Source organism: Macaca mulatta, chromosome 4, assembly GCF_049350105.2.
Source record: "Macaca mulatta isolate MMU2019108-1 chromosome 4, T2T-MMU8v2.0, whole genome shotgun sequence".
Classification (NCBI taxonomy): domain Eukaryota; kingdom Metazoa; phylum Chordata; class Mammalia; order Primates; family Cercopithecidae; genus Macaca; species Macaca mulatta.
The window spans coordinates 67,507,237-67,521,605 of record NC_133409.1 but is presented as its reverse complement, the minus strand read 5'-3'; the positions used below and the strand labels follow the sequence as shown (position 1 = coordinate 67,521,605).

The 14,369-nt window shown below is 42.0% G+C and overlaps 1 protein-coding gene across 3 annotated transcripts in view; it reads right to left on the bottom strand.

The window, feature by feature from the left end:
* The window catches only part of UST (uronyl 2-sulfotransferase), a 315,313-nt gene that overhangs the window by 37,670 nt on the left and 263,274 nt on the right, over nucleotides 1-14,369 (bottom strand). The window contains exons 8-9 of one of the 3 annotated variants that reach the window (XR_013416004.1): nucleotides 13,544-13,805; nucleotides 12,669-13,073 (exon numbers count right to left, since the gene is read on the bottom strand). Coding sequence is in view for 1 of the 2 variants with exons in the window: in XM_077998416.1 (XP_077854542.1) it covers nucleotides 13,759-13,805 (47 nt within the window). In the remaining variant the exon portion in view is untranslated. 3 annotated transcript variants of the gene reach the window in all.

Below are 14,369 nucleotides of genomic sequence, written 5' to 3'. Positions count from 1 at the left end.
TCTCTTTAGGTTTGGGCGTCGGGCCATTGTTAGGGGGCAGCACATGTTTGAGCTTTGAAGCCAAGAAGGCCAAACCCTATGGAAGAATCACGGCGCCTCAGAGGCCCCAGATGCCTTAGGAGTGGTCTTCTATCTTGGATGACTGGAAGGCCACACCACTGGATGGCCTTGTGCCTTGCTGACCCACGCAGCCCACGCTGGGAGGAAAATCTATGGCAGTACTTCTCCAACAACCTTGGATTGTTTTCCCCACCTAACCCATTTCAGATCGACACTTTTGTAAACGACGATAAAAATAAATTGTCAGAAAAATGACCACAGTCACTTAAAATTCCCATCAAAGCTTCCAAATGCTGCTTCTTAATTTCTGCCCTTATCTCGTCACGGGCTGGTAGCAAGCAGCTTGCGGGCTGGCACCGGTCCGTGGACCACACTTTGAGTCGCGGTGCTTGGTAGTGGCCAGGCCGCCGCCGGCACCCCAGGGGCCCCACTGAACACGTTCCTGCTCCCAGGCAAGAACACTGTTCCTGCTGTGCTGGAAGAGTGTTCCCCAGCCTCCAGCCTCATTCCAGGGGTCCTGCCTGGCTGGGGATAACCCCCTCCCCCCACACCTGGGCCTCCGTGTTTTCTTTGAGTTTGTTTTCCCACTGATTGACTTTCCCTTCAGTCTGGGCTTTAAAAACAGTTTTCTGAGAGAACGCAGGCGATCCCAGCAGCCCTGACACCACGGCTCATATGGAATGTATTTAGAGAGGGGAAAAAACTCAAATGGAGTGGTTATACGATTTTAAACTGGCTTGGACAGAACATGGCTGGAATTTCGGAGCTGGCTTTTGTTTGCCTTCGTCATGAAACATTTGTTATATGAGCTGCTGCTCCTGCTACTGAAGCAGCTGCTGCAGAGGAGCCTTCATCATGGCTGCTTTTCCTTCCGTCCATCAGCGGACTGGCTATGCTCACCCGCCCGAGGCCTTCACTCCCCCGCTGCATGCCTGCGCCGCCATCCGTGCCTAACCTGGAAAACAGGCTTCCCCCAAACTGACACCTAACACCACAGGAAACGAAGATGCCCTTTTCCACCAGGTTATGTGGAATAATACCTTTAAATGGTCATGCGCTCTGCCTTCGATCACAGGAGCCTCTTTTTCCTCAGTTCTTATAATTTACATTTCCTCCCACAGGAGACCTCCAATACAGCCCTGATTTGTCATCTCGGTAATTTTAAAATCATAGTATTAAGTTTGGAGTCTCATCATGGTAATGTCATCCAGTAGAAACCCAAAAGGGATTAATTAATCAATTACCATTAAAGGATCTTGTTTTTGTTTGTTTGTTTTGCTTTTGAAATTTTACCGGTACTATAATCCCAAGATACAGATGCTGAAGGCAGAGCTACGGTAGTTTGATTCACATCATGGCTACACAGATACTGCATAGAAGATATGTGTGTGACAGATCTAGCTAAGAACAGCAGAATCTTAAAGTTCAGGTAGTCAGAACATTCTCAGTTAAATGTAGCGGGCTGATCACATGCCTTCAATGCCTGTCCTTTGAAAAACTTCACTAAAATGACAGTGAAGGAATGATAATTTTATTAAAGATGGCAAAATCACAAGGATAAAATGCTGGAGAAGGATTATCAGTGGAAGGCAGACCTCCACCAATTTCTGGAAAATGAAATGCAGTTGGAAGCACGCATCCGATTAGGCAAAGCAGAGGAAGAGAGTCTGAAGTGCTGGAAAAAAGGGACATGGTCGGGAGTGTCAGCTCACCCAGCTGGGAGTCAGAGATGGAGCACCACTGGGTGTCCCCGACGGGAGAGTTGGGTCTGAGGCTGGCAGTCTAGGTATGAAGCAGCTGGAACCCCAGTTCCCTCCCCAGCCAGGGGCAGGCAATCTTAACAATCAGTCTCCAGAGAGTTTGGGTAGGGGCTCTATACTGATTTGCTAACCCAGAGGAGAGGGAAGGAGAGGTATGGGCTAAAATCCCGGCACTGGGGAGACTGGTGCATTCAGTGAGAACCTTTAGCGCCTGTTCCCACACCAGCAACCAGTTGCATGCATGCTCCACTCTCCTATCACACTTCACCTCCCATCCCCAAATCAGATGTTTGGATAATTTTTCAGGGGGAAAACTGGACAAACTCCAGAGAGAAAAAACTACCATCACTAACAAATATTTTTCCAGCAAAACCTCCATTGCTATTTGATTATCCTAAAGCGAGGTTCACTGGTCAATGAGCCTCCTTCATTGCACAGCACTTGCAACTAGCTTTTCTTTTCTTTTCTTTTTTAAAGATGGGGTCTTACTCAGTCACCCAGGCTGGAGTGCAGTGGCACAATCTTGGCTCACTGCAACCCTGCAACCTCTGCCTCTGGGGCTCAAGCGATCCTCCCACCTCAGCCTCTCAAATAGCTGGGACTACAAGTGTATACCACCACACCCAGCTAATTTCTGTATTGTTTTTTGTAGAGACCGGTTTCACCATGTTGTCCAGGCTGAACCTGAACTCCTGAGCTCAAATGATCCACCCACCTCGGCTTCCCAAAGTGCTGGGATTACAGGTGTGAGCCACCATGTCCGGCTGCAATCAGCTCTTTAGTGCCTCACTCTTAAAACCTAAAGACAGACAAATATCACCAGAGGAAAGCCTTCAGACTGAAACAGAGAGCCCAAACCAACCAAAACAGTACAAAAGAACCCTGGAACAAATGGAGATAAAGCAGGGATTAAATGAAAATGCTTAAACCAATCTCTATAATTTTTAGACATTTAAGGTGATATTGCATCCATCCACTAACAAGAACAAGATGTTATATAAAAAGAAGAAAAGAAAGGCTGAAAAAGAGAAGATTCAACAGAGTGGCTGGAATACAAATTGAGGAACTCTTCCAGAGAAAAAATGTTCAAAAGATGGCAATCGAGGGAGGAAAAAACAGCGAAGCACATAGAAAGGATGAATCTAGAGGTTCAAGTATCTGACCACTAAAAGCATTCCAGAAAAGAAGCAGAACATAGTGGTGGGAAAATCATCAAAGAAACAAAATGTTAAGAATTCCCAGAAATAGAAGACAGGAGTTTTAAGCCTGAAAGTGTCTACTAAATATTTAGCACACATACTGAGGCATATTGTAAAATCTCATAAAAGGAATAAAGAGACAATCCAAGCGGCGGGGAGAGAGAGAGAGAGAGAGCGAGCGCGAGCATGAATATGAGAACCAAACTAGCCATCGAGTTAGAGTTGAATACTGAGCTTTTACTGAGCTTTTTAGACCTTCAATGACTCAAAAAAAATTTCCCTCCCATGCACCTTTCCTGAGGAGGCAACTTAGCAACATCTTGAAGTAAAATTGGTCATTAAATCAAGAAATAGCATCCCCGAGATTAAGAAAACCAGGAACCCAACAGAGAAATATAGTAAAGGGAAGCTGCAGTAAAGCTGTGTTGAGAGTAATGAGCCCAGATATACTAGGAGCAGGAGCTTTCTCGGTGGAAAGAGGAGACGGTCTCGGGGTGAGGGAGGGCAGGCTGGGATGGAGCTTAAAGAGCTCTCGGTGGAAAGAGGAGAGGGCCTCTGGGGGAAGGGAGGGCAGGCTGGGATGGAACTGACATACTTATCTGGTAATTAATATTTAAATAATACCAAAAGTAATACTGAATGCAGCAGATCTAATGGCACATACGGAAATTTTGGCACATATGAAATTTATGATAGGTACAAATAAATCTAAGCAAATAAATGAAGGCAATAAATGATTCCAGGACAAACAATTAAGTTGTGCAAGAAATGAAACAAAATCATGATGTACTACTTGGATCAGCAGCCAACAAAATGTATAGTCACAGCAACGTCAACAGGACCATGCATCTTAAATGTGGGTATGACCATCTTAGGAAGATGGAAAGGAGCGAGCAAGGAAGTAGAAGTAAAAGAAATGGAATAAGAGAATGAAATCATGACCCCAATAAATCAAGAAACAGCAGCCTGTGCATATTAGTTACAGATAGGGTGGCGATTATCCGAAGAAACATCTAGCTGCGTGAAAAGTGATTGGTTCTACAACATCAGACTACATCTTTGGGAGGGTTGGAATAGGAAACTTCTGCTTTTTATGATACAATCTTATAGTACTATTTGATTTTTAATTTTTTACATGCATTACTTAATAAATATAGCAAAAAAATGCAGGCAGGTAAAATCCTAGGAACACATGTTTTGAAAAACAGTTCTGGTAGAGTCTGGCTATGACAATGCGGAAGAAGCATCTAGAATCGTATGGTATGGTAAAGACAAGAGGCAGGGTGAGACTTTCAAGTCAAGTGAAACTACCCCACCTGACAAACAACCCTCTCCTCTTCTCATCAGTGGGGGATTATGCTGGATTTCTCTATGCGTTTGTAGGTAATGAAATGAATGTGCTTACTAGAACCCACAAGAAACCACACATAAAAAACCCCAGCAATGTTACATGCACAGGTATATTTCTAGCTTTTTGCTGTATTCTTTCACAATTCTGTGCCATTTGAAAGATGTGAAAAGCTAGGACATTATGTATTGATAAAAATGTCTGAGACATGAAAAACATACAGACCAAGAAATGAATTTTTATTTGAAAAAGATTTAGCAAGACAAGAATAGAAGCTTCCATTATGAAATGTTGAGTCATGCAAAATGGGTAAGGATTGTACTTCGCCCCGGCAGGGGGTACATTTTATAAGCAAAGAATGTCAGAGACTAAGGCCATGAGCCAAGGGCCCGAAGACAGTTTTGAAATCCTTTGTCTAGTGCTCTTTCCACATTAATCCCCAGGGGTGGACGGGGACCTTCACAACTTAAGCATAAAAGAACAAAAAGACCACAAGGTCGTCTTTTTGAAGATCAACCATCAACCCCTGGGGTCAGGTTTCCAATCTTTGCTCAAGCTTCAGAAGCCTTTCAGCTTGGTGGAGTTAATCAGGAAAGTCCAAAAATTGAAATTTGTGGTGACTAATTCCACCCCCTAGAAATACTCAATGCAGAGCATATTACTGTCAGCTCAGCTAAAAACTGTTCAAAGTAGAGGTGATTAAATTCTACAGTAGAAAAAAATTCACCTCTAAACACAGAAACACACTGGTGCCTCCCCCGCACACCCAGATACTATTCGGCAGCTTTTTGCCTGGGGAAATGAATCATGAGAGAGAAAACTGGACAAGCCCCAAGTCTGACCACACTGAGTAACTTGGGTAGACACAGAGGGGGGCATCTGGGGCTCTCCCGGGCTCAAAGTTGGGACCCAGAAGAGATGAATTTCCCCCTGGGTGCACAGGGTGGGAGGGAGGTGGGGCTGGAATAACTTGTTAACTGGAGGGATGATCCCGATGGCTCCCAGTGAAGGAGGCCTGGAAGAGCAGAGGATGGTGTTGGGGGACACAGGCAACTCAGGTCTGGGTCAGGCAGTGACTAGTGACAGAAGGAGAGTCCACGCTGGCGGGCCCAGGGGAACCTAGGTGGTCAGGCAGGGCAGTAGTTTGCAACCTCCTGTATTCGGTGCAAGGCACAGGGGGACAGCAGGAGCTGGTGTGAGCCTGGGTCTAAATGGTGGTGGGATCTTAGCGGGGGAGACTGGGAAGAGAGCAGGGTGGAAGAACTCAGGCCGGAGGAGGAGGATGGGGGCCTGGGAGGATCCCTGCCACGCTGTTAGGAAGTCAGGGAGCTTGGGTGGTGGTGAGGATGGTAAGAGGGCAGGGACACGGGGGGAGGGTGACACAGGCCCTCCGGCAGCAGCGGCTTGGCCACTGGCACGGACTGGTATGAGTGACTCAGTGCCAGGTTGCGCCACAGAGAGCTGAGGTTGTGGATCCTTCTCCTGCCTCCGGCAGGACCGTCTTAAAGGCAGAGTGAGTGAGCCTGGCTCCAAGAGGCTGGGCCCACAGGCAGGGGCTGACGTGGGCTGGCCCAAGCCCCAGCTCTCCTCACTCTGGGTGCTTCTCTGCTTCCTCACCTCCACGCTTCCAACCATGTTATTTTCTTCTGATTCAAATGCCTCCTTCCACGTCTACTTGGCAAACTCCTATGCACCCTTTAAGGCCCGGCACAAATGTCTCCACAAGATTATGCGCCCCAGCCCTGTTAGTGACGGCTTTCCAGCTGGACATGGTTTTCATCTTTATCCTTCCCTTCCCCAGGAAAGGGACATCACAGACACTCAGACATTTATTTGCTGGAGGTGTTTGTTGAATTTTTCTGGTAGTTTCAGATTATACCTATTTAAATATTAGTTTTCAGAGAGAAGAAATATTTTTGCAAAGATTTCTTAGAAAGTCAGTGTCTGTAAAGGAAGTTCTATTTTCCTGTTAATCTTTTATAATAAAATTGGAAATGCTTTCTTCTGGAGGAGAGATGATCCCAAGGCAAGAACAAATCAGTAAGCAAGAGTAAAACATGTTTAAAGATTATATAATGTAAAGTAATTATCCTTTCCAATAAAACAAATAGTAACAGTTGAAATAGGCCAAACGCACATATATTATGCACAATTTAAGCTTTCATAAAGTAAATTAAACAAGCCTAGAGGCTGAATCCTTGTGAATTGGTGATGTTTCTGTAAACTGAATGAAGTTATCAGCCTATGGTTATAACTCTGTAACCATATAGAGTTATAACCCGTCAGAAAAATGTTCACTAAAAAAATCACAAGTGTTTATAAGTTAATTTAAAGGGGTTTACATTATATATTCATTTTAAATGAACTATTTGCCCAATAGCTACAGCTGAAACAGTTATATGCCTTCCGCTTATAATTTTTTTTTTTTTTTTTGAGATGGAGTCTTGCTCTGTCGCCCAGGCTGGAGTGCAGCGGCTCGATCTCTGCTCACTGCAACCTCCACTTTCTGGGTTCAAGCAATTCTCCTGCCTCAGCCTCCTGAGTAGCTGGGATTATAGGCATGTGTTGCCACACCTGGCTAATTTTTGTATTTTTAGTAGAGATGTGGTTTCACCATGTTGGCCAGGCTGGTCTCGAACTCCTGACCTTGTGATCCACCCGCCTTGGCTTACAAAGTGTTGAGATTACAGGCATGAGCCAGCATGCCCAGGCCCAGCTTAGATTTTTAGACACTATCTTAAAGACCTTGCACTACTATTCCCTTTGTCCCTGCAACCCCCACCAGAAAGACATCAGGTGTTGTCAAACAGATCTATTCTCAAAATTATTTTTTTCTGTGTGTATTGCCTCGTACTGGCTTAAGATAACACACTGGCTTAAGATAACACATCTTATCTTGTGTGTGTGTTACCTTAACACACACACAAGATCCAGTGCTGACATTATTAGGATCCAAACCTGGGACATGGCTGGTGAAAAAAAAAGTCTTTAGAGAGAATATCGATGGTAAACGAACGAATGGCAAATTGGAGTCCTGTTTTCATCAATGATAATTGAGTTTTTAAAAACAACGTAATTGCCTTCTAAAAAAGCTAATCTGAATTCCTCCTAACCATCATTGTATATTTGGGAGGTTCCAGAATATTTTTGAGTTTTGCTGTAGCACAGAAGCAATAGAAGTGGAAAATAAAAATGGAAATTAAAAATGAAAGACAGAATTTGTTTAATTCAGGCTTTTTAAAATGATAGTTTTAAAAATTAAAGCCAGAGTTAGTGGTGTATCTATGCAATATATAGTATATTATAATATATAATGTCTACAATATAAGGCATATATTATATATATGATGTACAATATGTACATTATATATTACATATAATTTATATATAATTTAGATATACATGTATATATTTTTAACTCACATAAACTTATTTCATTGCAAACTCTACCCTCTTCCCCTAGTTGCCACTGACTTTCATAAAGTGCAGTTTGAACTACTGCAATCAATTGGACTTGGAGTCCTTTACCTATCCAAAAATCTCATTTTTAGGCTTCAGATTGGACATAATTGTACATCTGTGTTCAAGTATTATGTAAACTCCGGTTTGCAGAGCAAAGTCAACTATTAGGGAACATAGTGCACTTTCTTGAGAAAATGGAGAGACATCGCCACCTGCTGGACAAAGGTTATTAATTCATTAATTTAGTATTCTGAGGTACGTAATTCTGCACATGCAAAACAGTTTTTCAAGAGCTGAATATTAGGAATCTTACTTAAAAAACTCTATTATCATTCTATATCTATTAAATAACATGGCCTATAACAGTCAGTAAAATTCAATATTCAGCATAAGTTAAGGGTAATTGGCCCCAATAACGTCTCAATAGTGGGTTTCATTTAGTGAAAAGTCTTCCTGATATTTCTGGTAAGAGTTCAGGCACAAAAACAGATGACTTTTTTTTTAAAGAACCTCATTAACTTGGATTATGTGTGTCTTTCAGCCCCTTAACATGTCACTGTAGTAATATTTCCACTTAACTTACTCCCTGCGATTGTTTCTGGAACAGGCTATTGACTAGAATATAATTGTTCCTCTCTGCCCAAGTCAGTAATACAGAAATATTATTTCTTAAAGGCACGAGATTTCCTTGTAATATATCAGCTGTAACTGGTAAAACAGGTCAAGGATAATCATTTCCTTCATTCATTCCTTCCAATTTTTTCCTCTTTCTTTCATTTAGAAGTTACAAAGAGAGCCTCAAGTCCAGTTTCTCTCAGGGACAACGCTGTCTCTCCTGTGATGGGCTTGGTGGGCAGGCTAATTACTGAACACTCATCATATAGTAAGGCTGGGCTAAGGGCTTTACATGGATTGATCAGGCAAGACTCACAAGAACCTCTGAAGTAGATAAGATTATTTATGCATCTTATCCAGATGGGGAAACTGAGGCTTAAGGGGCTACACCTTGCCTCTGGTTATGTAGTTAATAAGTGGAGGAGGGGGTCAAGCATGCGGGTGGTCTATCGCGAGCCTGTGCTCTAATCATTATGACATACTTGGCCAGGCACGGTGGATCATGCCAGTAATCCCAGCACTTTGGGAGGCCAAGGCAGGTGGCTCACCTGAGATCAGGAGTTCGAGACTAGCCTGGTCAACATGGTGAAACTCTGTCTCTACCAGAAATACAAAAATTAGCTGAGCATGGTAGTGGGCACCTGTAATCCCAGCTACTTGGGAGGCTGAGGCAGGACAATGGCCTGAATCCAGGAGGCAGAGGTTGCAGTGAGCCGAGATCGTGCCACTGCACTCCAGCCTGGACGACAAAAGTGAAACTCTGTGTCAAAAAAAAAAAAAAAAAAAAATTGGGGTCGGGGGGATAGCTCAGTGGTAGAGCAGTTGAGTGCATTATGACATACTGTCTTCTCCACAGAGGTGTGTGTGTGTGTGTGTGTGTGTGTGTGTGTGTGTGGTATGAAGAGAGAGGGATGGAAATCGTGACCAGAGAGTTTAAGTGGGGACCCCCGTTTTGATCACTTGAGCATCAGCAGCTCCAGGAAAGAACACATTCTGAAGGAGAAACTCTCCAAACAGCATTTCTTCCTGTCCTAGAGGACACCAAGAGGTGGAGACCACCCCCACAACTAAACTTGAGGATTACTAAGGCAACGGGGACTGCCTAGGAATATTTTTGAGAGGGTAAAAGCACCCCATAATTGTGCTAAGTAACAAAAGACAGAACAAGCAGCCTTAAAACATTCTACATGATACACTGGTATTAGAATAATAAGATCTTAAAGACCATCCACTTGAAAACTGTATTTGCTCGGGGTCATATAGGCAGAATCACAGCAGAAAAAGAACTAGAAGTTCCTCCTAACTCCCAACTCAATGTCCTTTCCTTAAAGAATAACTGTTCTTTATTATAAATGGGCCAAGCTTTTATTATTTAGTATTGAACTCAGGCTGATATTTTTATCTATGGATAAAAATTTGAATTATTTCTGTAGCATACTATTTTAAAGTTTTCTTCTACATATTTGTTATCATTTTCTAGCAAATATCCTCAAAATTGAAAACTGCAACATCAATGAAATCAGTGAGCCCACTACTATCCTTCTAATGGGAGGTCTAATTTATCATTCATGCATAGTAAAAAAAAAAAAAAAAAAAAAAGCATAATATTTAAATGTGTACTCTGTGATTGTTTATAAAACTATTTAAGTATAAATATTTCAAACAAAGCACTCAGCTTATAAGTGAACTTAAATCCTCAAAGTTAGGATTTAAATCACTCGTTTGGAATTTGTTACATATTTTTCCTTTGTAATAGTTGGCGACCATATTCTCAAGGCAGCCCACAAAAGTCTAGTAAATTCCCTACCGTGGCTCCAGTGTTTACATTTGTAATGGAAATGTGTTGAAAATGAATACGAATGTAGTGCTAGTCATGGAAAGTATTTAAAACACAAGGTAAAAGGATTGGACACATGAGTTTTCAAGTCACTAGGAAGGGAGAAGGTAATGGGTTAATATTAGGTCATAGAGTTCTATGTCTGGATGCTAGGTGGCGCTATTGAACCAGAACAGCTTGGTTATTTGCCAAGTCAAGGGTTTATAGAGGGATGCTCATATGACTGTTCCTATTACACATATTCACATGTTTCTTGTCTTTCATGTGCTTATTTATTTTGGCCCTTACCAACACTGAGATTTTAGCTCCTAAAAATTACGACTAGAAAAATATTGATGGCTCACAGCATGTCTTTAAGAGTTGAGGAGAAAAAGTATTCAGAAATACATTAATATTCATCGCTCAGAAATATGTGAGTCTTGCCCCTTACTAACACATTTTTGTGGATGACTATGGATCATTCTCTCAATTTCTCTGGGCTTGTTTCAGTTTCTCATTTTTATTTTAATTTTATTTTATTTTTGAAACAAGGTCTTGCCCTGTCACCCAGGCTAGAGTGCAATGGGTACGATCATCATAGCTCACTGCAGCCTCGACCTCCCCAAGGCTCAGGTGATCCTCCCACTTCAGCCTGCCCAGTAGCTGGGACCACAGTCACACGCCACCATGCCTGGTTTGTGTGTGTGTGTGTGTGTGTGTGTGTGTGTGTGTTTATAGATGGAGTCTCACACTGTCACCTAGGCTGGAGTGCAGTGGTGCGATCTCCGCACCTGCCACCATGCCTGGCTGATTTTTTGTATTTTTAGTAGAGATGGGGTTTCACTATGTTGGCCAGGCTGGTCTTGAACTCCTGACCTTGTGATCCACCCACCTTGGCCTCCCAAAGTGCTGGGATTAGAGGTGTGAGCCACCACACCTGGCCTTTTTTTTTTTTTTTTTTGTATTTTTAGTAGAGATGAGCTTTTGCTATGTTGCCCAGGCTAGTCTCAAACTCCTAGCCTCAAGTGATCTGTCTACCTTGGCCTCCCAGAATGGTAGGATTACAGGTGCAAGCCACTATGTCTGACCTCAGTTTTTCATTTTTAAAAGGTGATAAGTAATCAACAAACATAATAGAGATTAATCAATAAAAAATAATTATGTATAAGAATACATATGTGATCATATATAATAATTATGTTTATGTTCAACCATTGAGGTTGCTCCTAGCCAGTAAAGTCTGCTGGGGCCTTGGTGCTCCCTAATTCAAACTCATGGTCAGGATTTGAGCAGTGTTTTCTGAATGCCCACTCCACGGTACTTGTCCCAATATCAGCAGCTGTGCACCGGCTGGAAGAAATACCAAGCATATTATATTCTCTTGGTTATCCATCTTGCTAAAACTCTAATTTTTATTTCATCTCAAGTACTTACTATCCTAAGCTTCTGAGATACTCTATTCTGTCTCTATAAAATGCAAATATTAATATAAAATCACTGTTTAAAAAAGTGCTAAAGGCTAAGTTTCTCAAATATTTTTGGTAGGAGACAAATTTACTTGATGTCAGCATATATTTATATAAGAAATGAACAGGAGAAAAGACAGTTAAGCTGTTATTGAGAAAGGTTATTAACCTGTCTAAATGGTGAGTATTGGGACAAGTAGTATTGATTTGAAAGAATCAATGAATATCATTTCAATCTAAAATAAGTGACAACCCATATGACTAACAGACATTATGATTTTTACTAGCTCTCCAAATAATCATTAGCTATTAGTGTTTTTTCTTCTGTAACGAGACTGGTATACATATTTTTAGTATTGCTAGAGAGGAATTACTAAAAATCAGTAAACTCCTGTTTTTTTTTTTTTTTCCAATAACAGGACAGACACCAAAGAAAAATGGCCAGTGGTGTTTTTGCATCTTAATTCAGCTCTTCAGATGGTTAGTTAATCTACAATGACTTCAGGGTCACTAGATCCCTTAAATCAGTATCTTAGATTTTAGTTTTTCTTCTCTCTGTTCTCTAATCTACTCGGTTATCAAATTCTTCAATAAAGGGCAAGAGTAATGATTTTAGCATGCCCTAAGACATGAATTTAGATTAAAAATACAGAGATGAGATGGTGAAGTAACTAGAAACTTGCAGCTGTTCTTTCTTTAACCTATTTGACACCAACTCAGTTGAGGTGATGAGAAAACAGTATGGGTGCTAAGTCTTCCCTGAGGCTAAAATATATTGAGAAGCTGGCCGGAGTTGTGTGTTGATCTCTTGTCCTCTGCCTCAAGGGACATGGAAACTTGTTGGGATAGAGGAACTGTGGACTAGCTTGGTCTTCAGTGTTACTGTGGAAACATATCACAAGAAGATGCCCAAGAGAACACAAAACACAGTAGAAGTTACTGAAGCAACAACTCAAAGGTTCATTTTATTGGGCATGTAATGTGTGGCAGCTGAGAGAGTTACAGTGGGGTGATATTTAAAGTATTTGACAACCAGTTCCACTCAAGAACTGAACCAACAACAGTCGCTGAGTGTGACACTGGCCCGGGGTCCTGAAGATCCCTCCTGTGCCATGAATTAGTCCTTTCGTTACGTCGCTGCTGGAAAAGGTGGGAGTAACAAGGACGGGCAGCCAGGCTGGCAGGTGCACCCTGAAGGCCGTATAGGAGCGTTTCACTGTTTTAACCGCTAGTCGAGCTGGACCGCATGGACTGGCCAAGTGGCCCGGCTTATGGAAACCTTTCATCCCACTACACAGGAATACCAGATGTCCTTTCTTCTCTTTGAGATATTTACTGTGCCAAACTCTGAGGGAAAAATAATCTTAATTTATAGGTGGAAAGATCATGGCTGAAGGTAAAAGAGTTAATAGTAACTTGGTTTTCAGAAATCTTTTCTCCTTGAATTAATGAACTTTCAGATCACGGAACGAAGGCCCACAATTTCTGAGAAGACACATATTTAAATGGAGAAAATAGGAAGTCAATATGATATACACCGACAAAAGCCACTACGTGGGTCCTCTGGGCTAAGCTTTTTATAGGTGGTTTATCTGTATTCAAAAGCATGAATATAAAAATATCCTTATCTAGGTTCTCAGGTCCACAACCCCTGTGCTGGGTTTTGCATCCTGTGAATGGTGTGTGTTCCAGACCTCAGAATGGATGGTGATGTAACTGGAAGAGGACTCTCATGTTGGCTCCTCCTCCCAAATGCTGGGACAAGACAGTGCCCATTAAAATAAACAACAATAATAAAAAAAAATAAAAACACATACCTTTATTTCACACACTGGCTCTTAGGGTCAGAAATTCAGGGGCAGCTTAGTTGGGTGGTCCTGGCTTGAGATCTCTCATGAGGCAGCCATTAACATGTTGGTTGGGGCTGCAGTTATCTGAAGGCTTGACTGGGGCCATTGTGTCTGCTCCCAAGATGGCTCACACACGTGGCTCTTGGTCTGAGGTCTCAGTTCCTCACTATGTGAACCTCTCTTCATCCATAGCAGCTGACCTCTCTCAGAGCAAATGACTGAGCAGACACTAACAAAGTTGGAAGCCATAATATCTTTTATGGAGAGCGTTCATCTTATGTGTCACCAGGATTAGTTAGCCCTTTATCTCAGGCTGTGTATTAGACACACACACACCACACACCACACATACATACACCCCATAGAACACGATAAAGCTGAAAGAAGAAAATGATTAACATAAACCTTTCTTCTTCAAAGGAGTCTAATTTAGGATAAGACCTCTCCTTGCACAAAGAACGGAGTTTATGTTGTCTTCTAGAAAGAAAAATCAGTCACATCAAACTCTTTACATTAAAATTATATAAACTCTTTAAATGGCTTGTTTTTAAAAAGGCAAAGGAAATCCTACTTTCATAATCCCACTATTTAAGGTTTATTATGCTTCTAGCTATTCAACCCACATCTCCTGCTAAGTAGACACATCTGCAGGGCACACCTGGAGCTTTTGGTCATGTTCCTACATACAGGCAAATGGGATTTGAACTCTAATGAGAGCTGGGAGGCTAAGGCAGCCTCCACCAACTATTCACCTTCCTTCAACAAGTCCCTGATGGTGGTAGGGCCACCTTAA